Source organism: Microcaecilia unicolor, chromosome 1, assembly GCF_901765095.1.
Source record: "Microcaecilia unicolor chromosome 1, aMicUni1.1, whole genome shotgun sequence".
NCBI lineage: Eukaryota > Metazoa > Chordata > Amphibia > Gymnophiona > Siphonopidae > Microcaecilia > Microcaecilia unicolor.
The window spans coordinates 763353644-763380653 of record NC_044031.1 but is presented as its reverse complement, the minus strand read 5'-3'; the positions used below and the strand labels follow the sequence as shown (position 1 = coordinate 763380653).

At 45.4% G+C, this 27010-nt stretch overlaps 1 protein-coding gene across 4 annotated transcripts in view; it reads left to right on the top strand.

Moving 5' to 3' along the window:
* The window catches only part of INTS14 (integrator complex subunit 14), a 74042-nt gene that overhangs the window by 5594 nt on the left and 41438 nt on the right, over positions 1–27010 (top strand). For all 4 annotated transcript variants that reach the window (XM_030189783.1, XM_030189780.1, XM_030189781.1 and 1 more), the window contains exons 3-6: positions 2170–2277; positions 8632–8787; positions 21322–21440; positions 22535–22677. In XM_030189783.1, coding sequence (XP_030045643.1) covers positions 2170–2277; positions 8632–8787; positions 21322–21440; positions 22535–22677 — 526 coding nt within the window. The remainder of the gene's footprint in view (positions 1–2169; positions 2278–8631; positions 8788–21321; positions 21441–22534; positions 22678–27010) is intronic.

Here is a 27010-nt window from a genome sequence, read left to right as displayed (position 1 = left end):
TTCACATGCCTGGATTTGTTTTCTGATTTTTTTTTTCTTGTGGATGGCATTGGTTTGGTGTATCTTGTTGCACTGAGCTGCTACTGCTGCCCTTTGATCTCCCTCCCGATTATGGGGACGACTTGTTTTTTTTTGAGTGAAGGACGTCCATAAAGGACGTCCTTGCCATGCGCAGAGCAGCCAGCATAACGCTTGGCTGCTCTGCGCATGCTCAGCTGGCCGACTGGCTTGGAAGGAAATCCCATGCAAATGAGCTAGCAGCGACCAGCTCATTTGCATGCGATTTCCTTGATGCATGCCCTTTTCTTACCGATTCGCTAAGGAATCAGTAAGGGAAGAGCTTTAACGATTGTTTTTAGTGCATCTACCCTTAGAAGGCAGCAGCTGAGATTTCTCACTCTTTCCCCCAACCTCCATTGTCCCAACCAAAATTTGAGTGGGGAGGGAGGGGCATCTTCTCAGAGGTCTGCTGTTGGGGCCTAATTTTGCAAAGACTGTTTTTCTATTCTGTTTCTATGGCAAAAGAAATATTAGTAAATCAGGCCCTTAGTACACCTCTGCCTGGCATTAGCAGAAGCCAGCAGCCCCATTTCCCCAAGCACGTTATTAGCAGCATGCTAGCACCCCCTAACATTTCACATTTCAACTTTGATACTCCTCTAAGCCAATAACAATATTTAAATGGTTCACCTTTAAATTTCAGGAAATGGTAGATGAGAAATTAAAAGTAGACCTAGGTTATGGCAGCCATTTTGAGAGCGGAGCCGGCATGGGTAGCACAACTAGGGATTGCTCCTGCCCCATGTACACCACTAGACGACCAGCAATTGTAGGGGAGGGGGATGTTTGAGCTAAGAGACAAAGTTCAAAGTTTCAGCTGGGGGCATTTTCAGTTGAAACCCTCCCAAAAAAGCCAGAAACTGATTTCAGCCCAGTTTCAGTGCCAAAATGGAAATTTGTTTGGCCTTGATACTACTATTACTAGCAATAATAATAAGAAACAATAGTGGGGAGAGTAAATTTACATATAGGTAGTACAAGACATATTGCTGGAAACCATTATAACCATCATGCAATCAAAAGTTAAATTAATCAGGAAAAGCCTGTCCAAAGCAGGTTTTCAAAGTTGACTTATGTGAGGCCTCTAGATGGATGTTCATGGATAAAGTGTTCAGAGAGTAGGGGTTAGCACACTGAAGCAAGAGCCCCTAGTGCAGTTCAGACTGTATCTGGGAGTGAGGTGGAATGAGCAGAAGATTATGTTGTGAGGAAGGAAGGGAGCTCAGAAACAGATCACTCCCACTTACCTTGCAGCAGGACTGGCCAGCACTCTGGAAGTGTGGTGAAATGCCTCTGAAAAGGAGCAAGAGAGTCATTTTGGCCTCAGTATGTGAGCGCAGGCTGAGTGAGGAGCCGAAACACCTTTTGCTCTTTATTGTGGGTTCTGAGCAGTCCTGCTACAAGATAAGAAGGCGTTCATTTATTTTTCAATATTTGGGTTTGGTAACGGTTGGTGAATGTTTTGAAACTTTTGAAGTGACATCATAAGGGGAGTAGCCTAGTGGTTAGTGCAGCGGAGTTTGATCCTGGGGACCTGGGTTCAATTCCCACTGCAGCTCCTTGTGACTCTGGGAAAGTCACTTAACCCTCCACTGCCCCTGGTACAACCTGTATATACTATGTAAACCGCTTTGAATGTAGTTGCAAAAGCCACAGAAAGGCAGTATATCAAGTCCCATTCCCTTTCCCTATGTTCACGTGTGCATTTATGGTATGTTGAAGGGCACACAATTGAGTATGTATATATGAGCTCTGACCAAGTGAAGTGTATGTTTCAGTAGGTCATATGACCCAATAAAAGCTGACACTGATACCCTTCATTTCTCATTTTATTTAAATATATTGATAGTGTTCAGCATTGAGTTTAAAGATACTATGTTTGAATAATTTTTTGAGTTTCTCCTGATGTCGGATCCCATTGTATTTTTTGGGCTTGAACTTTTTTTTTTTTGAGTTGATCATTTTCAAATATTGTTTCCCCTGTTTTGACTTTACCTTAACCCTGATAGCTCGCCTTTATAAAGCACTCTGCAGCACTGGACTGAAATGAAACGTCTGTAACACTCTTCTGCCTTGCACTAAAATGAAGCCATTCTTGTCTTTGTCCAGGAGGCATTAAGCAATATGGATGATTATGATAAAACCTGCCTGGAGTCAGCTCTGCAGGGAGTTTGCAATATTGTGCAGCAGGAATGGGGTTGTGCTATTCCTTGCCAGGTAAGTTTGCCTACTATTTATTTATTTACTTAACACTTTTACATATGCTTTCCTGGAAAGCAGCGAGCAAAAGTGGACTAGTTGCAACAGTAAAGCACCAGCCACTGTGGAAAAGGATTAAAGCAAAAATAAACATTTCTAGCCACAGATTGTATCTTGATGTACACAGCCTTGAGTGAATATCTTTAAATAGATGGTTAGTAACAGTAAATGTCAGCAGGTCCATCCAATCTGCCCAACAAATCCTAATAAATAAAAAGAAATGTAATTGGTAGGAAAAGTTAAACATCTTGCCTATATATAAGTACTGCCACACTGGAACAGACCGAAGGTCCATCAAGCCCAGCATCCTGTTTCCAACAGTGGCCAATCCAGGTCACAAATACCTGGCAAGATCCTGAAAAAGGTCAATACATTTTATGCTGTTTATCCCAGAAATAGCAGTGGATAATTCCCCAAGTCAATTTAATAGTGGTCTGTGGACGTTTCCTGTAGGAAACGGTCCAGACCGTTTTAAAACCCCGCTAAGCTAACCACCCTTACCATGTTCTCTGGCAACGAATTCCAAAGTTTAATTACACATTGAATGAAGAAATCTTTTCTCTGATTCGTATTAAATTTACTGCTTTGTAGCTTGATTGCATGCCCCCTAGTCCTAGTATTTTTGAAAAGAGTAAACAAATGATTCATGTCTACCCATTCCACTCCACTATAGACCTCTATCATATCTCCCCTCAGCCGTCTTTTCTCCAAGCTGAAGAGCCCAAGCCACTTCAGTCTTTTCCTCATAAGGAAGTCGTCCCATCCCCTTATCATTTTCATTGCCCTTCTGTGTACCTTTTCTAATTCCACTATATCTTTTTTGAGATATAGGCCCTCGAAAAATCTAAACCTTGAATGCCCTTGGCTTTTCACTCTCATTTTGTGCCCTTCCCTGTACCCAGAAAGATTTCCTGTCATTCAGCTTCCCTTGATAACCAAAGGCTGTTGAGTTGTTTTGAACAGTATCTTCTTGGCAGTCAAAAAAAAAATAAAGCAAATAGGATGTAGGAATTATTTGGAAAGGAATAGAGAATAAAACTGAGACAACTCTTATTCCTCTGGATACCACAAAGAGCAACAAATATGAACTCCTCCACGTAAATCCAGAACTGTCTTACCGTGTTTCCCCGAAAATAAGACACTGTCTTATATTTATTTTTCCTCACCAAAACGCGCTAGGTCTTATTTTCGGGGGGATGTCTTATTTTCTGGGAAACATCGGTCGCCCCCCCCCCCCACCCGAGGTCGCCTGGCCCCCCCTCCGTCGCTCTCGGAACTAACCTGGAGCTCCTTTCACCTTCGCAAGTTCAGATTCGGAGCAGCAAGCAACAGCAGGGCAGACCTCGCCTTCCTTCCGTGCCCTGCCCTCGCCTGACGTTATGTTACGTCAGGCGAGGGCGGGACACGGAAGGAAGGAGAGGTCTGCCATGCTGCTGCTCCAATCCGAACTTGCGAAGGTGAAAGGAGCTTCAGGTTAGTTCGGGAGCGACGGAGGGGGGGCCCGGCGACCTAGGGTGGCTCTCGGCGGCCCTGCTTAAAAAAAAAAGTTTGGTAGGTTTTACTTTTGGGGGGATGTCTTATATTTTAAATTTGCAGGAAAACCCCAGTAGGTCTTATTTTCGGGGTAGGTCCTATTTTTGGGGAAACATGGTACAATATCTGCTTGTTATACTACTATTACTACTACTATTTAGCATTTCTATAGCGCTACAAGGCGTACGCAGCGCTGCACAAACATAGAAGAAAGTCCCTGCTCAAAGAGCTTACAATCTAATAGACAAAAAAAAAATAAAGTAATCAAATCAATAAATGTGAACGGGAAGGAAGAGAGGAGGGTAGGTGGAGGCGAGTGGTTACAAGTGGTTACTATCATGTTTTATTATTATCATGTAACCCAAGATCCTTCTGTAATTCTAAATGTCTATTCCTTAGCGTCCCTCCGGACCGGACCAGGATTGGACTGATGGGTTGTGCTCGCCTACCAGCAGGTGGAGACTGAGAAAAACTCTGACTCTTGAGAGCCAATAGGAGCCCTGGCCATGTGACCTTAGCCTCAGTATTTTCTCAGTCTCCCAGCAGGTAGGAAGCGAGCCCATTAGTCTCTCTCTATCTCTTTCTCTTTTAGAGGTTCATAATTACAACAACAATAATACTACCTCTTCTTCTGTGCCTAGGAATTCTCTATTAGACGCTGGGCAGGTAGGAATTTCTTTTTCCTTTCTTTTACAGCCTCTGGGGGTGTTAAACTCGGGTGTCCCCGGGTCCCTCCCCCCTTCCTCCCCATCTCCCACATGTAGCTGGGAAGGGCTACCCTTTGTTTAGAAAGGTGTATGTCTTTGTAAATTTCCACTATTCATGATGTATTGTAAGTCACATTGAGCCTGCAAAGAGGTGGGAAAATGTGGGATACAAATAGGTCCTGGGTGTGACTGCACCTTCAGTACTGTGTGCAGTTCTGGTCGCCCCATTTCAGAACCGGTACAGTACAACTAGAAAAGTTCAGAGAGGGGCAGCAAAAATGATAAAGAAGGACAGAGCACCTCCCTTCTGAAGAGAGGGGAAACAGGTTAGGGCTCTTCAGTTTGTAGAAGAGAGGCTGGAACAGTTAAATAGGGAACACATTAATTGCTTTAGATACTATTAGGACTAGGGTATAATCTGCAAAAGAGTTAAAACAAATTGGAGAAAGTGTTTGGGGTTTTTTTTCCCATTCAAGAAACAAATGTGGAATTTACTTCCAGAGCATCTAGTAAGGTGGATTTAAAAGGGGGTTGTACATATTCCTGGAGGAAAAGTCTGTGATAAACTATTATTAGGCAGGTATACATGGGAGAGGCACTACGTATCCCTGAAACTGAGCTGCAAGGAATGGATCTACTCTTTAGGATCTGCTAAGGCTCTTCTAGGGACTTGGATTGGCTGCTGTCTGAGATAAAATGCTGGACTTGTGGTCTTAACCAGTTTGGCATATCTGAAAGGCTGGAAGCAAGGAGGTTCGATTAGCGGGAGACAGAATGACGTTACAAGGCTGAAGCTGGAAAAGGATTCAAGATGGCCACTGCTAGAGTCTGACGAACCTGCTGTTTCTCTGAATCTCCTAGTCTCTGGCGATGCCGAAAAGAAGGGGCCGGCCCTCCTCCACCACTCCTCAGTGGCAAAGCCTTTATCCTAACCCGGCTACAATACAAACTTTTTTTCAGAGAAACACGGTGCCAGAGGTGTCTGAGAATAGCCTGTTGGCCCATTCTGGGGTGGATGGAGACCCCGCAGTATTCCCAGGGCTAGAGCTTTTGTTCAGCCCCGATGTAAGAGCTCCTCCCCCTCAACCCTCTGGCTGCAGTACTCCTCAGTTGGTGTCCTCTATCCCGAAGCTCACAAGCGGAACGGGAGAAGAGAGAGGGGAGGTGATGCAATCAACTGGAGGAATTCGGACTGAAGGAGACTTAGACAAGCAGACTGGAAGAGTAGTATCAGCTACTCCTGGAACAGTGAAGGAGACTCCAGCCGTGAGTGAGGAGCATGGTTCTTCTTCTACTAATATAGAGGTAACGACTCTATTTCCTATATCGATGGACAAACCAAGTGAAGTTACGCTGGATAGTCTATGGACATTAATAGTAGAGCTGGGAAAAGCAATATGCCCGCAGATAAAAAAAATTGACTCAAGATTTATCCATGTTAGAACATAAGACAAAAGATATTGAATCTAGAATGGACACCATAGCGAATAAAAATAAGGAATATGAAAATGAAGTTAAAAAGACACAATCATATCAAGAATGTATAACTAAAGATCTAATACTCCTTAGAAGAAAAACTGAATCCTTGGAAAATTCGATAAGAAATAATAATCTTGTTTTTTTGAATTTCCCCAAACAATTTGCGACTTCTCCCAGAGATAAGTTAAGGAAATACATAGGAGATTTATTGGGAGTGGCCGAAGAGGCCTTTCCCCCGTTTTCTCAAATATATTATTTGCCAACAAAAACAAAGAGAATCAAATCCAAGAACTTGATGTTTCAGAGATTCTGGATGCTTCTGACAGTGAAACGGTAACACCGTCGACATTGATTGCAATTGTGGCATTAACTCCAGATAAAAACTGGTTAATGAGACTATTCTTTCAGAATAGGGAAAAAAGTTTTCTTGGACTGAAAATTCGTGTTTTTCCTGATGTTACTAAAGACACTCAGAAGCGTAGACAACAATTTCTTATGATGAAGCCAGGGGTTCTTCATTTGTGGGCAACATTTTTTCTAAGATATCCTTGCAAGTGCGTTGTTAAATATCAGATGAATAAGTATGTTTTTTTTTTTATCCTCAACTCACTGCATTTCTAACTGCTAAGGGGTCCACTAGGAGGGGTGGAAATAGCTCTAATAATTTACTGGTACCTTTTGTAGAGGAGTGTGGTAGCCGTGTTAGTCCACCCTTAAGGTTATCAATAGAAATCAAACAAAATAAAACATGGAAAAGAAAATAAGATACCTTTTTTATTGGACATAACTTAATACATTTCTTGATTAGCTTTCGAAGGTTGCCCTTCTTCCTCAGATCGGAAATAAGCAAATGTGCTAGCTGACAGTGTATATAAGTGAAAACATTCAAGCATTACTATGACAGTCTGACAGGGTGGGAGGATGGGGGTGGGTCGGAGGTATGCATGGGGACATCAAGCATATCATTGATATTCTAACAGGATGGGTGTGGATAGGTGAGGGGAGGGTGATCAACAGAGACATACAGCTTTATGGTTTATAATGGGCTAGGAACCCCAGATCCTTGTTAAGTCCTTTCTGTTGGGTATTAAAATATTCAATCATTCTGACTTCAAAGGTCTTACGTTCTTGTATGGTTTTAAAGTTACCTTTCAGGATTCTCACTGTGAAGTCACTGGTACAGTGTCCTGGTCCTGTAAAATGTTGACCAACATCCCTCACCTATCCACACCCATCCTGTTAGAATATCAGTGATATGCTTTGATGTCCCCATGCATACTTCCTACCCACCCCCCTCCTCCCACCCTGTCAGACTGTCATAGTAATGCTTGAAGGTTTTCACTTATATACACTGTCAGCTAGCACATTTGCTTATTTCCGATCTGAGGAAGAAGGGCAACCTTCGAAAGCTAATCAAGAAATGTATTAAGTTATGTCCAATAAAAAAGGTATCATCTTATTTTCTTTTCCATGATTTATTTTGTTTGATTTCTACTGGTACCTTTTGGGAATCAGACTCAGCAAATTCCTGCTGTTTTTTTAGATAATTGATTTAAATATCCATATATGTAACATTTTGAATCCTAATTGTGGACTTGAGTATAATCTGGTGAAATAATTTCCTTATATATTTTTTGTTTTTCTTTAATAAAAAAATTCAGATTTTATATATTATATAATGGAACCAGGTAACTTTTCTGAACAAGTGTTATGCTTGATTATAATTAAAAAAAAAAAAAAAAGGCTGAAGCCATCTCCTCCCAATTTTAATTCTCCCAATACAGCTGCCGCCATCTTAGTACATTCAAAGCAATGCAGGTGATATGGTGATAAGCTCCGCCTACTGGCTTCAGGCCAGATAATGGGCCAAACACTCTCCTGTCATCTCCTATTGATCAAACGTCCTTGGCTGGAAGGAGCGATCTCTCTGAGTCTGGTTCTTGTGTTCTTAAAGATGGAAGGCATAGGACGTTAAATGCCTTTTTATCACTCCATGGTGCGATTGCACCTTGATTATTGTGTGCAATTTTGGTCACCGCATCTCAAAAAAGATACAGTGGAATTAGAAAAGGTACAGAGAAGGGCGATGAAAATGATAAAAGGGATGGGACGACTTCCCTATGAGGAAAGGCTAAAGCAGCTAGGAGAAAAGATGGCTGAGGGGGAGATATGATAGAGGTCTATAAAATAATGAGTGGAGTGGAAGACGTGAATCACTTGTTTACTCTTTCCAAAAATACTAGGACTAGGGGGCACGCAATGAAGCTACAAAGTAGTAGATTTAAAACGGAGAAAATATTTTGTCACTCAACGTGTAATTAAACTCTGGAATTCGTTGCCAGAGAATGTCGTAAAAGCAGTTAGCAGGGTTTAAAAAAGGTTTGGATAGCTTTCTAAAAAAGAAGTCCATAAGCCATTATTAAGATGGGCAAAATCCACTGCTTATATCTTGATGTTTAGATTGGAGAGAGCAATGTCTCTGTTGTATCCAGAAGTTATTCACAGTGGAGTTCTTTTGAGAATAGGATCCTGGTGCAATGTCCTGGCAATCTAATGTAGACTTGATAACATCACTGTGTTTTCTTTTTCCCAGGTTGTGCTGGTAACAGATGGGTGTTTGGGTATTGGTCGAGGATCCCTGCGCCACTCCTTAGCAACGCTCAGTCAACGAAATGACAGCAACAGGTTTCCACTGCCTTTCCCCTTCCCTTCCAAGCTCTACATCATGTGCATGGCTAACCTGGAGGAGGTGATTACCCCAAATGTTCTAAGCCCTGCTGAGCTGCTTCTATGCATCCCCCTCCCTTCAGCTTGCAGAAAATAAAATATATATATCTGGGGGCCTTGTATGTCTAGCGCTATGTGTATAAATCCACTATTGCCCTCATTTCACGAGCCCTATTTTAATTTGATACATGCATAAACCGGCACTTAAATGTTTATCTTGCATAAATGTCTAAGTGCCCATTTTACAAAGCCAGGACATGCATGTATGAAACCCAAGTGCATGCAAATGGCAAGGGGGCATGGACAGGGCTTGGCAAGTTTATAGACGTTTATTTCCTATTTCGGAAGGGAGCTAAATGTCTGCTGTAAAAGATCAATGTCAGGAGTTGCTCCTGCTACCAAGTACATTTAGGATTTGGGAAACACTTGCAATTCGAGCAGCTGGCCCTGGAAAGATTAGGGAAAGGTCACTCCTTAATCCCTCAATGTTCTTGTCCCCTCCAAATGCCAGACTGGCAGGAGAAACTAATCACTGTGGTAGCGCTGGGATAGACTGGGTGTTAAGGTTGTATAGCTATAACCGGTTATATTGCCATTGTACAATATAGGAAAAGGGAAATGGGACTTGATATACTGCCTTTCTGAGGTTTTTGCAACTTAATTCAAAGCGGTTAACATATATTCAGGTACTTATTTTGTACCAGGGGCAATGGAGGGTTAAGCGACTTGCCCAGAGTCACAAGGAGCTACAGTGGGAATCGAACTCAGTTCCCTAGGATCAAAGTCCACTACACTAACCACTAGGCTACTCCAGGTATGTGCTGGCTTGATATTTTGTTATATGGCAACATAACTGGTTATCTGTGCAACCTTAATACCCAGTTATGTTTCTATTCCAGCACTGTCGCAGTGACCAGTTTCCCCTGCAAGTCTCCACTCCTGCTTCTACGGCCTGTTTAAGATGGGGTTGTAGGCATAGTATTATATGTAGAGCGAAAAGGGTGAGGCTTCTAATACATAGTAACATAGTAGATGACGGCAGAAAAAGACCTGCGCGGTCCATCCAGTCTGCCCAACAAGGTAACTCATATGTGCTACTTTTTGTGTATACCCTACTTTGATTTGTACCTGTGCTCTTCAGGGCACAGACCGTATAAGTCTGCCCAGCACTATCCCCGCCTCCCAACCACCAGCCCCGCCTCCCAACCACCGGCTCTGGCACAGACCGTATAAGTCTGCCCAGCACTATCCTCACCTCCCAACCACCAGCCCTGCCTCCCAACTACCGGCTCTGGCACAGACCGTACAAGTCTGTCCAGCACTATCCCCGCCTCCCAACCACCAGTCCCGCTTCCCACCACCGGCTCTGGCACAGACCGTATAAGTCTGCCCAGCACTATCCCTGCCTCCCAACCACCAGCCCCGCCTCCCGATCTTGACTAAGCTCCTGAGGATCCATTCCTTCGGCACAGGATTCCTTTATGCTTATCCCACGCATGTTTGAATTCCGTTACCGTTTTCATTTCCACCACCTCCCGCGGGAGGGCATTCCAAGCATCCACTACTCTCTCCGTGAAAAAATACTTCCTGACATTTTTCTTGAGTCTGCCCCCCTTCAATCTCATTTCATGTCCTCTCGTTCTACCACCTTCCCATCTCCGGAAAAGGTTCGTTTGCGGATTAATACCTTTCAAATATTTGAATGTCTGAATCATATCACCCCTGTTTCTCCTTTCCTCCAGAGTATACATGTTTAGTTTAGCAAGTCTCTCCTCATACGTCTTGTAACGCAAATCCCATACCATTCTTGTAGCTTTTCTTTGCACCGCTTCAATTCTTTTTACATCCTTAACAAGATACGGCCTCCAAAACTGAACAGAATACTCCAGGTGGGGCCTCACCAACGACTTATACAGGGGCATCAACACCCCCTTTCTTCTGCTGGTCACACCTCTCTCTATACAGCCTAACAACCTTCTAGCTACGGCCACCGCCTTGTCACACTGTTTCGTCGCCTTCAAATCCTCAGATGCTATCACCCCAAGATCCCTCTCTCCGCCCGTACCTATCAGACTCTCCCCGCCTAACACATACGCCTCTCTTGGATTTCTACTCCCTAAGTGCATCACTTTGCATTTCTTCGCATTGAATTTTAATTGCCAAACCTTAGACCATTCTTCTAGCTTCCTCAGATCCTTTTTCATGTTTTCCACTCCCTCCCGGGTGTCCACTCTGTTACAGATCTTAGTATCATCCGCAAATAGGCAAACTTTACCTTCTAACCCTTCGGCAATGTCACTCACAAATATATTGAACAGAATCGGCCCCAGCACCGATCCCTGAGGCACTCCACTACTCACCTTTCCCTCCTCCGAGCGAACTCCATTCACCACCACCCTCTGGCGCCTGTCCGTCAACCAGTTCCTAATCCAGTTCACCACTTCAGGTCCTATCTTCAGCCCATCCAGTAAAGAGCCTCCTGTGGGGAACCGTGTCAAAAGCTTTGCTGAAATCTAAGTAGATTACGTCCATAGCTCGTCCCTGATTTAATTCTCCTGTCACCCAATCAAAGACTCAATGAGATTCGTTTGGCACGATTTCCCTTTGGTAAAACCATGTTGTCTCGGATCTTGCAACTTATTGGCTTCCAGGAAATTCACTATCCTTTCCTTCTGCATCGCTTCCATTACTTTTCCAATAACCGAAGTGAGGCTTACCGGCCTGTAGTTTCCAGCTTCTTCCCTATCACCACTTTTGTGAAGAGGGATCACCTCTGCCATTCTCCAGTCCCTCAGAACCTTTCCCGTCTTCAAGGATATATTAAACAAATCTTTAAGAGGACCTGCCAAAACTTCTCTGAGCTCCCTCAATATCCTAGGGTGGATCCCATCCGGTCCCATGGCTTTGTCCACCTTTAGCTTTTCAAGTTGTTGATACACACTTTCTTCCGTGAACGGTGCTCTATCCACTTCATTCTCAATTGTATTATTTCTAGTCCCTCGCGGTCCTCCAGGATTTTCCTCTGTGAAAACAGAACAAAAGTATCTATTTAGCAAATTTGCTTTTTCTTCATCATTTTCCATATAGCGGTTCGCAGTATCTTTTAGTCTCACAATTCCCTTTTTAGTCATTCTCCTTTCACTAATATACCTAAAGAGATTTTTGTCAGTACGTAGAGATAGTATGTACAGGTGCGGATATTCGACCCCTATACCTTTGATTCATTTGGAAAGGAACAGTATAACTTGTTTGTCATATGATTTAATACATATAGGAGGAAATTCTGGACAACTTCCTTAAAGTGTGTGTGCTAGGTGCGAATTCTGTAACAGCAATTAAGTGCATAACTACCATTCGAGAATACACGCATAAATCCGCATTTCCTTCGCGTCCTTCCAGACCAGCCCAGTAAGTGACTGATGGGTTATGCACGCCTTCCAGCAGGTGAAGACTGAGAACTGACTCACCCTTGTGTCTCTAGTTTAAAAGATGTGATTTGATTTATTTCTTCAAGAACTTGGGGTCAGAGTTTATTTCTTAGATATTTCTTTCTGTGCACTGGCATTTTTTGAGTTTGTCTGAGGCAGAGGCCTGCAGGGGTTCTCTGAACGCGTCAGGGGTGTCGCATTTGGGTGGCTGGGTTCCTCTCCCCACTTCTCCTCCCATTGCCAAATTTTAGTGCAGGCCAGAGCCTTCTAAGGCGGGCGGTAGGCACTAGCCTCAACCTCTTTTGGGGAAGAGTGGTTAGAGGCCTGGGAGAGAGAGCCATGTTGTTAAAAAAAACAAACAAACAACAGAGACCGAACGAGCAGGGCAGCTGTGCTTCCGCCTTCGATTATTGCATTACTGATTTTGGTTTGTGGTGACAGTCCTTTCTATGCTACGTGGGCACTTTAAAAAAAAGCGGGGGGGGGGGGGGGAACCGCGCTATGGCGGAAAAGCTCCGCCGCTGTGCTGTATGTCAGTGATGTTTGTAAGTACTGTACTGCTGTGGAAACTGCGTCAGCTACATCTCCATATCATTCTGCGCCATCTTTAGCTGCTGTGATCGCTCAGCAGCAGGATTCGGGTGTCAGTCATCAATTCCCGTTTTGGTGGGAAACTCTACCATTTTGGCCTTTCAGTCCATCTCAGGGGAATGGCCTGTTTCTCTGCCGCTCTCCTGGGGTGGGGGGGGGGGGGGGGGGTGAGAATGGGACTTAATATACCACCAAGCGGTTTACATAGTATATACAGGTACTTATTTGTACTTGGGGCAATGGAGGGTTAAGTGACTTGCCCAGAGTCACAAGGAGCTACAGTGGGAATGGAACCCAGTTCCCCAGGATCAAAGTCCACTGCACTAACCACTAGGCTACTCCTCGTTAGCAGTGCAAGAACAATCAGGAATTCCTGAGGGTGGTTTTCCTCCAGATGTATAGGGCTTTTCTTTTGCAGAAGTCTGACCCAGTTTCAGCGTCTTGTTCTGGTTTGTCAGAGAAGAAATTATCATCTAAAAGACCTAGGCTGTCATGGGGTCCAGTGGACCAGGGTGTGGAGACACTGCTCCCTGGGGAAGACCCTTCAGTCGTTAGAATTTTTCACAAGGAGGACTTACAGGAGCTTATTTCCTTAGTGTTTTCTACTTTACATTTTGAAGAAGAATCCATGGCCGGGAAATCAGAGAGATTATTCAGGCACAGTGAGATGTGCCAGATTCTCCGTTCAGGCTCGCAGAGTCTATGGTTCATCTACCTGTGGATGGAGGTTTTGCTCTTAAGGATATTCAAGATCGCAGTATGGAGACTTGTTTAAAAAATAGTTTTCATGTCTTTGAGCCATCTGTGGTTCGTTGGTGGCTAGGGCTTGTTTTCGCAGGTCTGAGAGAGTGGTAGATCGGATCAGTTTTTAGCTTCTGTAGACGCCGAAGTTGCTAAGATTGAGATGGATTCTGCCTTGTTGGCAGGCACCTTATATGATTTGCTGAGGGCTTCTTCTGAGACTGTGGCCTTAGGGGTTGCTGCATAGCGTTCTCTTTTGTTGCGAGGTTGGTCTGCTGATGCAGCTTCTAAATCTAAGCTCAGTAAATTCCTGACTAACTTTGGACAAGTTAGTCAGGAGTCGGGGGAATATTAAGGTGCCTCATCTTCCTGAGGATCGGCCTAGGTCTTCTGGTCATGGCCTTCTTTTTGGTTGAGACCGTGGCTGAGATTTTCATCGGTTCCAAGCGGGCAGAGTAGCTACTTCTTGGAGGTCTTGTTTCTTTCAGAGGTTTCAGTCCTTTCGGGGCGCTCAGCATGAAGGCAGAGATGCAGGATCCTCCTTCCAGTCCGTCCCTCCCAATGAAGGTTTCCGGATCCAACCTCTTAATTCCTGTGGGAGCTTGATTTGACACAGTTTTATTGGAGGTGAGCCCAGATTACTTCCGATCAGTGGGTGCTTGAGGTTATTTGCAATGGGTATGCCTTTGTGCAGCATCTTCTGACGCCTTCTTGGAGTCTCCGTCATTCTCACCTCAAGACAGTTGCGGTCAGGGATACTTTCAGAAGGCTGCTTGAGTTGCAGGCCCTCTGTCCAGTCCCTCCCTCAAGGCTGTTATTCCATTTACATTGTAGTCTTGAAGAAAGAAGGTTCCTTCCACCCAATTTTGGACCTTTCGTATGGAAACTTCGCTTGGGTATAGTGGCTGTATGGACCGGGGAGTTTTTGACTGCTGTGGATTTAACAAGCCTATCTGCATATTTTGATTCGTCCAGTCCACCAGCGTTTTCTTCGGTTTGCAGTTTTGGGCAAGCATTATCAGTTTCGTGCTCTGTCTTTCGGCCTTTCTACGGCTTCTCGTACCGTCACGAAAATCATGGTGGTGGTGGCAGCAACTCTCAGGAAAGAGGGCATTTTGGTGCACCCTTACCTGGGTGATTGGTTGATGAGAGCAAAGTCGTGACAGGAGAGTATGCAGGTCACTGCTTGAGTGGTTCAGTTCCTTTAGTTCCTCGGTTGGATAGTCAACTCTCTCAAGAGCCGCTTAGTACCGTCTCAGACACTTGACTATCTTGAGATGTCTTTCAATATGCTTCAGGGTTGGTGTTTCTTCCCCAGAGCAGGATTCTCAAGCTTCAGGATCAAATTTGAATACTCATACGGAAGCCAGTACCGTGTTCAAGAGATTATCTTCAGGTTCTGGAATCCATGGCAGTGACGATAGAGGTGGTACCTTGGGCCAGGGCATACGTGAGATCTCTGTAGCGGTCACTGTTGTCCCGGTGGTCTCCGCAGTTGGATTTCCTGGATGTCAAATTGCCACTCAGAGCTTTGGAGCACAGCAGCCTCCGTTGGTGGCTTTGGACAACCAATCTGGCCAAGGGTGTTCCTTTGGATCTGCCTCAGTGGGTAATAGTCACAGCCCACCGGAAGTATCTTCGATTTTCAACTGGGAACACATCACTTTCAGTACCGCGTGTTGCTTTTTGGCCTCGCGTCAGCTCCCAGGGTCTTCACCAAATGTTTAGCGGTAGTTGCACCATCGCTACTCAGACTGGGAGTCTATGTGTTCCCATATGTTGACGATTGGCTGGTAAAGAGCACCTCTTCAGACGGTGCTCAGGAGTCCATGTGGATGACTGTTCGGGTGCCCGAGCTACTAGGGTTTGTTTTAAACTATCCCAAGTCCCATCTTCGTACTGTCCAGCGATTTAGGATTCATAGGAGCCCTGCTCGATACACTGCAAGTTTGAGCCTTTCTCCAGGAGACGAGAGTGGACACTCTTGTTGCACTCGCTTGAGCCTCTCAGCAGGTCACAGCTCCTCAGATATTGAAATTGTTGGGCCACATGGCTTCCACAGTGTACATTACATTCATGACACATCTTCACATGAGATCAGCTCAGTGGACCCTGGTTTCTCAGTGGTGTCAGGCCATGGGGAGCCTAGAAGATGTCATCCAGGTGTCCCAAGAGCTTGTACACTCCCTTCAGTAGTGGACTATTCAATCCAGTTTGACTCTTGGACTTCCATGTAGATGGGCTTCACAACCAAGATATTTGGTCCATGTAGGAAATGAATCTTCAGATCAATCTTCTGGAAATCCAGGTGATCTGGAACACTGTAAAGGTTTCAGAGATCGGTTATCTCATCAAATTATGCTCATCCAGACAATCAGGTTGCCATGTATTACACCAACAAGCAGGGCGGCACCAGATAATACGCTCTGTGTCAGGAAGCTGTCCAGATATGGCATTGGGCTCGCCGACATGGCATGTTCCTTCGAGCCACTTATCTGTCAGGCAAAAACAACACCCTGGCCAATAGATTGAGCAGGATAACGTAATCACACTAGTGGTGTCTCAATATGGGTATTGCTGCAAGATCTTCTGAGCGTGGGGCACCCCCTTGGTGGATCTCTTTGCCACTCAGATCAATCACAAGGTCCTTCAGTTCTGTTCCAGGCGTCAGGTCTATGACAGACTAGCATCAGATGCCTTCCTCCTCTATTGGGGGACAGGTTGTCTGTATGCATATCCTCCCATACCTTGTGTCCTGGAGGTTACCTTTTCTCCTATATACCTCACCTGGTTGGCCGCAGAAGTGGTGTTGGACTACTACTCTCATCCTCTTGTAGATTTCAGCCTCTTCTTCCACCTCAGTCTCGCTGCTTTTCTTCCTTCAAAAGTCCACTGAATCCATCTATTCACTCCTCTGCCTCTCTGAGTATCAGTCCCTTTCTCTCTGACTTGGCTTTCCTTCTTTCTCAAACCCTCTTCTCCCTTCCTCATTCTTGAGGATTTTAACATTCATGCAGATGATCCCTCTGACTCTTATGCCGCTCAGTTTCTTGTTTTAACATCCTCCTTCAATTTTCAGCTGTGCTGCACTACCACTACTCAGTAGAATGGCCACTGTCTTGATCTTGTCATCTTTTCCAACTGCTCACTCTCCAGTTTCTGCACCTCAGTTCTTCACTTCTTTGACCATCATCTGATAACTTTCACATTTAAACACCCTTTCCCTGTGGAATCAGCAGGAGACGTCCCTATTATGTGAACAGTAGGACGAGCCCCAATTCTGTAGGCTAAGGTACTTGGGCTGGCAGAAAATTACTAGATAGCAATTGTTCTGGACACGTTTTTAGAGGATGAGTGCACTTCTTATTTGAGCTTAGGTTTCTGCCAGACTGACTACCAATAAAAGGAAAAATGCCACAAATGAGAATATATTATTTATTATAGGTATAAAAATAACAATATGGCAAATGCAAAGCAAGTTACAAAAATATACTTTTGCACTACAAAAATATAGATCACCAAGAGATAGATATATATAAAGATATATGATTAGCTAAGTAAACTATGTGTATGAGAGATTATGCAATATATCCTGATAAAAGATTATCACTCTTAGCAGCGAGTTATCCTACTAGACCACAAATCCTGAGACAAACTAGTCTTTCACAGATAAAAACCATGGACTAACTATACCTTGAACTATCTACTATAATAAAACTCACCCTCAACGTTCTGAGGACACTGACGTCAGTGAAGCCAAGCTCTGACTTCCTTCAAAAAGGTTCGAAGGTTCGTGGTGGTGAAGCCACCAAAATTGCTCCAGGCCCTGCCCTCGAGGGCGGAGCAATGGCAGAACAACGAAGGGGTTGGCAGGGAGGGAGGCAGGGAGGCGGGGGGTGGGAAATTGCTCCGGGCCCCGCCCTCGAGGGCGGAGCAATGGCAGAACAACAAAGGGGTTGGCAGGGAGGGAAGCAGGGAGGCGGGGTGTGGGAAATTGCTCCGGGCCCCGCCCTCGAGGGCGGAGCAATGGCAGAACAACGAAGGGGTTGGCAGGGAGGGAGGCGGGGGGGGTGGGAAATCGCTCCGGGCCCCGCCCTCAAGGGTGGAGCAATGGCAGAACAACGAAGGGGTTGGCAGGGAGGGAGGCAGGGAGGCGGGGCTGGGAAATCGCTCCGGGCCCCGCCCTCAAGGGTGGAGCAATGGCAGAACAACGAAGGGGTTGGCAGGGAGGGAGGCAGGGAGGCGGGGCTGGGAAATCGCTCTGGGCCCCGCCCTCAAGGGCGGAGCAATGGCAGAACAACGAAGGGGTTGGCAGGGAGGGAGGCGGGGGGGGGAATCGCTCCGGGCCCCGCCCTCGAGGGCGGAGCAATGGCAGAACAACGAAGGGGTTGGCAGGGAGGGAGGCGGGGGGGTGGGAAATCGCTCCGGGCCCCGCCCTCAAGGGTGGAGCAATGGCAGAACAACGAAGGGGTTGGCAGGGAGGGAGGGAGGGGGGTGTTGGCGACGAAAACCTTGCTAGCGCCCGTTTCATTTGCTCTGAAACGGGCTTCTTTTACTAGTATGTAGTAAATCCTGCTTCCTCTTACCCTGCAGTTCTTATTGCAGACTTTCAGTGGGGTGAAGAATTGGATTCCTCCTTTGAAACTCTAGCAGAATTCACTGCAAGTCTATCTCAGTCCAGGAATAAATTCCAAGGTCTTTACTCTGTATACTGATTACGCAGTCTTTCAAGTAAGGCCTTAGTGCTGCAGCGGAACTGACCTTGTCAGCTTATCACTGGTGTGTTTTAGAAAAATCAGTCTCTCTCTAGCACCTCTCAAAGCAATCTATCCACCAACAGGTCTCTTCTCTTCTCTCTTCACTTCTTCCTCGTCAGGCCAACATTGGCATCTTTCTGGGTCAGGTGATACCTATTAACCAATCACAAACTGTGTACTTCTGACCAGCAGAATTCAAGGTGAACAATGCAAGTTATTGTGATAGCAGCAAAAAAAGTCTTATCAGTCATGAGGCTGATGGTAGCAACCTCCCTCTTGATTCACATATACTCCCGGAGACATTATCTTCAATGAGGTAAGCTCCTCCGCACTTCCCAGGAGATAACCGGAGGCTAGTTTGCAGTAAACAATGTGTCCTTGGATGAAGTCATCATGGGTATGCCAAGCAGTAATTTTCCTTTATAAAAAGCTGGTTTCTGATGGTTTCAGATGCATTCAGGGCACAGGCTGTAGAATCTATATTAGTTGGTAAAAGATGGTTCAGGCTTGGACAGGCCTCAGACCAGCAAAGGTTAGATAGCAGGAAAATACCCCTACATCCCCCAAGTCCCACCCAATCTCCACCTTATACATTTAGGAATCTTCAGGCTGTTGACCTTTGCACTCTCTCCACCAGTGTTTCTTCCATTTTCTCAACCACTATGTTATCCAAGTCTATCAGTGAGGCTGTCTCTTCCTATAATATTGTTGTCTCTTCTTCTCTGGATACTCTCACTCCTCCCATTCTGTAAGGTGCACCAAACTGCAGCCTTGGCTGACCTCTAGAATCTGCTACCTACGTTCCTGTGCCCGATCTGCTGAATGCCTTTGACTGAAATCCCGTGCCCATGTTGACTTCATACATTTCAAATTCTTACTCACCTCCTTCCAGTCTGCTCTTTTACTTGCCAAACAGGACTACTAGATTCACTAGACAAACTTTCTTGGCTCAAACCCTCGACATCTCTTTGCCACACTGAACTCTCTCCTCAAAGTGCCTTCACTTTCTCCACAGACTATGGCTGAATGCTTTCATGATAGGGTTCACCAGGTTAACCTTGAGTTCTCAACCAAGTCTCCTTCCCCCAGTCCATTCTGTCAACTCTCCTTCAACCCCTGCCTCCTTTTCTGAAATCACTGAAGAGGAAACTGCACATTTTCTTTCCCCCTCTAAATTGACTACCCGCCCTTCTGATCTTATTCCTACCCATCTACTCAGCACTGTTTCTCCTACTGTCATCTCTTCTAATCTTTCATATCCTCAATCTTTCACTTTCCACTGTAACTGTTTCTGATGCCTTCAAACATGCTGTAGTTACACCACTCCTCTAAAAACCTTAATTGGACCCTACCTTCCCTTCCAACTATCGCCCCATCAACCCTCCTTCCTACTATCTCCCCATCAACCCTTTTTCCTTTCCTATCCAAGATACTTGAAAGCGCCGTTCACCGCCGTTGTCTTGACTTTCTTTCACCTCAAGCTATTCTTGGTCAATCTGGCTTTCGCCCTCAACATTCAACTGAAACAGCGCTTGCTAAATTCTCCAATGACCTGTTCTTGGCCTGATCTAAAGTTATCTATTCTGTCCTCATCCTTCTTGATTTATCTGCTGCTTTTGACACTGTTGATTGCCATGTACTTCTCGAGATGCTTTCCTCACTTGGATTTCAGTGCTCTGTTCTTTCTTGGTTTTCTACATTGTGCTTTTAGTGTATACTCTGGTGGGTCCTCCTCCACTTCTATCCCACTATCAGTTGGTGTACCGTGGGGTTCTGTCTTGGGACCTCTTCTTTTCTCCATCTATACTTCTTCCCTTGTTGCTCTGATCTCATCCTGTGGTTTTCAATATCACCTTTATGCTGATGACTCCCAGATCTACCTCTCCACACTAGAAATTTCAGCAGGAATCCAGGCCCAAGGTCAGCCTGTCTGTCTGACATTGCTGCCTGGATGTCTCACCATCATCTGAATCTAAACATGGCCAAGACTGAGCTTCTTACCTTTCCCCCTAAACCAACCTCTCCTCTTCCCCCATTCTCTATCTCTGAGGATAAAACTCTCATCTTCCCTGTCTCGTCGGCTCGTAACCTTGGGATCATCTTTAACTCCTCTTCCCTTATCCCTTATTTGTCCTGTTTGTCGAGCAGGGACTGTCTCTTTCATGTGCAGTGTACAGTGCTGCGAACGTCTAGTAGCGCTACAGAAATGATAAGAATTAGTGTGTTTATAGAATAGCGCTTAGGCATAATTTTGGCATTTACCCATGTATGTTGTTATTGTAATGATTTCTACACGTTCTTAGCGTGTAAAGTTTATAGAATTGTCTTCATTGTGCTGCAGAATGTAGGAATAATTTGAAAGGTCCAATTATTCCTGAGATGTTTTATTGGAAATTGATCTGATATATATGCAGGCTGTTCATTTCTGATGTTGCTCATTGCGCTATCTAAAAATGCAGAGAGGTTTCTCTTCACATCATAAAACTGAACTGGTGCCCGTTATAGCAGCGAGTGCAGTGGTCTGATTTTATAATGTTTGCGCGAGTCTCCCAAATCCTAAATGAAGCATCAACACTAAATCCTGTCAGTGTTACTGACAGGATTTGAGCTGGAGCTGGCGAGACAGCCTGAGTGCAGAATGTATACAGAAATTAGGGGGGGGGGGGGTAGGTACTTAAAAATGGAAAAGGATTGTAAAGTTTAGAAAAATAGGACGTTGGGGGAATTGCAATGAGAGGAAAACAATAAGAATGTACTTTTAAAAACTAGTGTGAGTGTATTTCTTTTTAACTAGTGTGAGTGTACTTTTAAAAACGCAGTGCAAAAAACACCTCGCTGTATGTGTGGAGAGGGAGAGATTTTTTTTTTTTGCACAATGCATTTATAAAAGTACAGTGTATGTATATATAAAATTCCATAGCTATATATTGCCCCAGGTGTTGTGGCTGATGGGACTTGCAGTGTAAAACTTTGTGGTTATAAAGGGGTCTTGGACACAGCAAGCTGTCTGTAAGTACCCATGTGTTTGCTCTGGTGCAGCTGCAGAACTCTGAATCCTTAGACTACCTGGAACGTCTGATTGATTTAAACAACGGGGAAGGCCAGATCTTCACTATAGATGGACCCCTCTGCCTGAAAAACGTGCAGTCCATGTTTGGGTAAGTGCACTCACTTCCACTCACTAGTGTGCAACCAAGCAAACAAGTTTTGTCATCTGTTAATTTATTGTGTTCTCTGTACTGAAACTCAAAGCAGTTTGCACTCATTCCCATAATTACAACAATTCCCCATCGTGATATTAACCACTGTACCAGTGGTTCCCAAACCTGGTCCTGGAGGCACCTCAGCCAGTCAGGTTTTTAGGATATCCACAGTGAATATTCATGAGAGACATTTGCGTGTGCTGGTAGCAGCAGTTAGCATGTCTGGGTTTAAAAAAGGTTTGGACAAGTTTCTGGCGGAAAAGTCCATGGTCTGCTATTGAGATACATGTGGGGAAGCCGCTGCTTGCCCTGGGATTTTTAGCATGGAATGTTTTACTATTTGGGTTTCTGCCAGGTACTTGTGACCTGGCTTGGCCACTGTTTGGAAATGGGATACTGGGCTAGATGGACCATTGGTCTGACCCAGTATGGCTACTGTTACATTAGACAAATTCCTGTAGGAAAAGTCCATAGTCTGCTATTGAGCCAGACATGGGGAAGCCACTGCTTGCCTCGGGATTGGTTGCATGGAATGTTGCTACTCTTTGGGGTTCTACATGGAATCTTGCTATTCTTGGGGATTCTAGAATCTTGTTACTCTTTGGGGTTCTGGAATGTTGCTACTAATTGGGTTTCTGCCAGGTACTTGTGACCTGGCTTGGCCACTGTTTGGAAAACAGGATACTGGGCTAGATGGACCATTGGTCTGACCCTGTATGGCTAATCTTACGTTCTTATAGTTCTCATTTCGGTTCTAGTCGAGGCGCTTGTACTGCAGCACTTTCCCTGGGAATCTGTGTAGGATTTCTGTAGGCAGTGCCACTTTCAGTAGTACTACAGTTTTCAAAAATACTTTATAATTCTGAGTGGTGCTGTCTTAGCAAAGTCTTTATTGCAGAACCAATTTTATTAAATACATTTTGCATATTCTTGCATTACAATTGCAGAAAAAGAAGTTTGTTAGAAAAGATGGAAGAAATGCAATGTGAGCAAGTTTCTTTTTTTTTTTTTCTTTTTCCTCTGATTTTGTTCCTTTTTATTGATCCTAGGAAATTAATCGATCTGGCATATACCCCCTTCCATGCTGTTCTGAAATGTGGTCACTTAAACTCAGACGTGCAGGTCTTTCCTCGGCCAGAACCAGTCATACTGGATGATGAAATTGATCCCGTCCCCAAGCACATTAATACAGGTAACACCAGACTGTTACAGGTTGGATTGTTTGCTTTAAGGAATCTTTCAGCTTATTTTATGTTTCAACTGTTTTATTGATGACCATTCATAGTAAACACCACCAAAAATACACATATCCAGGAATTCAAATATAAAACTGTACATAGTAAAAACAAACTGATATAATCTGTCATCAAACATTTAACCAACTTTTTTAGACCCCCATCCTCCCCTTCCTGTAATAACAGTTCAATCATTTCATTAGGACACAGTACCAGTTATCTAAATAAGCAATACATCTATAAGCCGAACAGCTCAAATCTTTCAGCTCATTTTAAGTACAACATATCCTCAGCTGTTCAGGAATGACTTGCAAAGGGTTTGCATTGCTGAAACTTGATGGTATGTGTCGAATGAAATCTTGAAGCAGCCGAGACCTGTTAATATAATGTGATATTCTGTAAGGAACAGCCTTAACGTGTCCTGAATATGGCTGCAAAGATTTTAACAGGCTCTGGTTCTGGGGTTCACGGTATTCTGATTGTGAAGGAGCTGCACCGGCTGACAGTGTGGTAGTGAATGAAGTTTACAGTTCTATCAGTGGAGGTTGAGGGCTTTATTGAACTTAATATTATCGCCTTTTCTTAGCAAATACATGGGCTGAGCTTACTCAACAGATGTTCTGACTCCATCCATGTGCATTTCATCAAACGTTTTGTCAGCGGTAGCACCGCTCTCTTTGCAAAGATTATGTCTAGGCATGGAGTGGAATAACGAAAATGATAAAGGGGATGGGACAACTTCCCTATGAGGAAAGGCTGAAGTGTCTAGGGCTCTTCAGCTTGGAGAAAAGACGGCTGAGGGGAGATATGGTAGATGTCTATAAAATAATGAGTGGAGTGGAATGGGTAGACATGAATCGTTTGTTTACTATTTACAAAAATACTACTAGGGGGCATGCGATAAAGCTACAAAGTAGTAAATTTAATACGAATCGGAGAAACCTTTTCTTTACTCAGCATGTAATTTAACTCTGGAATTCGTTGCCAGAGAATGTGGTAAAGGTGGTTAGCTTAGCGGGGTTTTAAAAAGGTCTGGACGGCTTCCTAAAGGAAAGGTCCATAGATCATTATTAAATTGACTTGGGGAATATCCACTGCTATTTCTGGGATAAGCAGCATAAAATGTATTGAACTTTTTTGGGATCTTGCCAGGTATTTGTGACCTGGATTGACTACTGTTGGATACAGGATGTTGGGCTTGATGGACCTTTGGTCTGCCCCAGTGTGGCAATACTTGCGATTTGAGTAGGGGGCTGAGAACCAAGGGTTTAGATGCCACTGATGCTCCCTGTGACATAAGATGAGTCTCTTCACCCTCCACTGACTTGGTCTGTTTACTACAAGCTTTCTCCAACTGTTTGCCTGTGGGGAAAATGGATAGTAAATGGAGGCCTTATAGTGCAGGCAGCCAAGAGTTTCCCTGTCCCCACAGTACATGAACCTAACTCACCTCGTTACCAATGAATAGCTGTGAACCGAGTTCAAATAATAAATAGATTTGCATTCAGAATTATGGGGATTACACTGTGAACCACAGCGCCACTGGACATTCATTTGGAAATTAATTATGGTATGGGGGAGGGTGGTTAATGGGTTTTGCTATTATTGTTACTAGATCCGGGGTAGAAGAAGGGTGTAATCTGCATTGAGCCTGCCATGAGTGGGAAAGCGCGGGGTACAAATGTAACAAAAATCTCAAGCTTTCTGTAAATGTGATTAATAAAACACAATAAATACATGTATTAAAAAGCATTTATGCATCGGTGCCAGGGAACACTTAATTGCCTGATCCATATATTTGCAGAACATACGTATCAGGCTATTGTGAATTGCTGAATGGACAGATACTGTCCATATATTTGTGGGCAGGGTGAGGGTGGGCTCACATTATCCAGCTGCTCACCTAGTTGACTATGCTTTTTGCGAGGACCCACTGCTGCGGGATACTCCTGAAGCTGAGGCTGAAAGAAGGCGCTGTGGAATTCCCCCGCTCAAGGCTCCTCAGCAGTTTTTACAGAGCGACCTGGGTTACCGTTCCAGATTAGTTCCTGTTCGGGATCTCGGGCCCAGCCTGGGTCTGAGTCCAGACCGAGGGGAGCGTCCAACCAAGCCTTCGATTCCAGCTCGAGTGGCGCTTCCAGCTAAGTTCAGTCTGAGGGACGGTCCTGACCAGGTCTCTGAGGTCAGGCCGAGTGAGACGCCGTACCAAGCCTCTGATTCAAGTTGTGCCACCACCCAGGCTCCTGAGTCCAGTCCAAGGGGTACTTCATACGGAGCCTCTGATTCCAGTTCGAGTAGCGCTTCCAGTCAAACCTCTGCGTCCAGTCCGAGGGACACTTCTAACTGAGTCTCCAAGTCCTGTTCGAGTGGCGCTCCGGGTCGAGCCTCCGGTTCTTGTCCAAGTGACCCGTCCGGTCAAGCCGCTGAGTCCAGTTCGAGGGGTGCTTCTAACCAAGCCTCCGATGCCAGTCTGAAGGGTGTTTCAGACTGAACCTCCACTTCCAGTCCAGATGGCACCTCCAATCAAGCTCCTGAGACCAGTTCGAGTGGCGCTTCAGACCGAGCCTCTGATCCCTGTGTAAGGGGTATTTTCTGCCAAGCCTCAGTTAACGTTCCGTCCCAGCCAGGAGGCAAAGGGCGCCTCGAGTTCCTGTTCCAAGCAAGAGGGTGATTCCAGTCCGGGGTCCAGCCCCAGTTCCATTCCTGTTCAGAGTTCTAGTTCCACTCCAGACTCTGATGCCAGCCCGTGTCCTAGTCCCGGTTCCGTTCCTGATACCAGTGTGGGCGTCCAGTTTCTGCTGGTCAGTTTCTGCTCAATGATGAGATGACGCTCCAAGAGTACTGTGATAAACTTTGTTCTGATCCAGCCTTGGAGAATACCCCCGAAGCGGTTGCTGAGAGAAGGCGTGTTCAACAGCTTGGGGTCCAGAGAAGTCCTGTTTCTGCTTTTGATCCTGCTATCACGCTCTATGCGTACTGCCGCAGTCTTCTCTTGGAGCCTGCCCTGTGGCTTACTCCTGAAGCCAACGCCGAAAGGAGACGGCTTAGAAAGACGTCCCAGTCCAGCCAGAGGAGTGTCAGTTCCAGCCAAGCTGTTGAATCTACTCTGAGTTTCAGTTCCAGCCAAGCAACTGAGTGTACTCCAAGCTTCAGTTCCAGCCTAGATGCTGAGCCCGCTCTGAGTTCCAGTTCCAGCCAAGATGCTGAGTCTACTCCGAGTTCCTGTACCAGCCAAGAAGCTGAGGCCGCGCTGAGTTCCAGTGCCAGTCAAGCTCCTGACCCCGGTCCAGCTCCTGGTTCCAGTCACAGTCAAGCTTCTGATTCCAGTTTGGGTCCCAATCCCGGCCCAGCTTTGGATACTACTGTCCCGTTCCGGGCTCTTACCTGGCGCCCCGCGGCCCGTGGCGGTCGTCAAAGGCGCCAGGGGAGCGCGGACCGACGGGTGGAGGCTGCCGCGGGGATCACCGCGACGATGGAGTGCTCCGAGGCCGGCGATCCGAAAGAACTAACGCCGGCCTCGGAGAGTGAAACCCGCCAGCCAAGATGGCGGCGCCGACGTCGGCGTCCTCCTCGCTGCAGCAGGACCAGCGAGGAGGCTCCGCCCACCCGCGCCGGATTGGCGCATCTTCCTGGGAACACCGCCCATCAAATGAAGGGACCTATCCGGTTCCAGTGGCCGGCTGGGGTGGAGACGATTGGCGCCAGCTGTTCTGCAGGCAAGGCAAGCGGGGGATTTAACAGAAGCACGGAGGGGAACCAGTGCTTCCGTTTTCCTGTCTGAAGCCGTCTTGCCAAGAGGATTACAAGCCTGTTTGTTCTTCAAGACTGCTAGCTGTCCTGCTAGCCTTTTCCAAGTTTAATTGTTCTTCAAGACTGCTAGCTGTCCTGCTAGCCTTTTCCAAGTTTAATTGTTCTTCAAGACTGCTAGCTGTCCTGCTAGCCTTTTCCAAGTTTAATTGTTCTTCAAGACTGCTAGCTGTCCTGCTAGCCTTTTCCAAGTTTAATTGTTCTTCAAGACTGCTAGCTGTCCTGCTAGCCTTTTCCAAGTTTAATTGTTCTTCAAGACTGCTAGCTGTCCTGCTAGCCTTTTCCAAGTTTAATTGTTCTTCAAGACTGCTAGCTGTCCTGCTAGCCTTTTCCAAGTTTAATTGTTCTTCAAGACTGCTAGCCGTCCTGCTAGCCTTTTCCAAGGTTAATTGTTCTTCAAGACTGCTAGCCGTCCTGCTAGCCCTTTCCAAGTTTGTTTGTTCTTCAAGACTGCTGGCCGTCCGGCTGGCCTTTTCCAAGTTT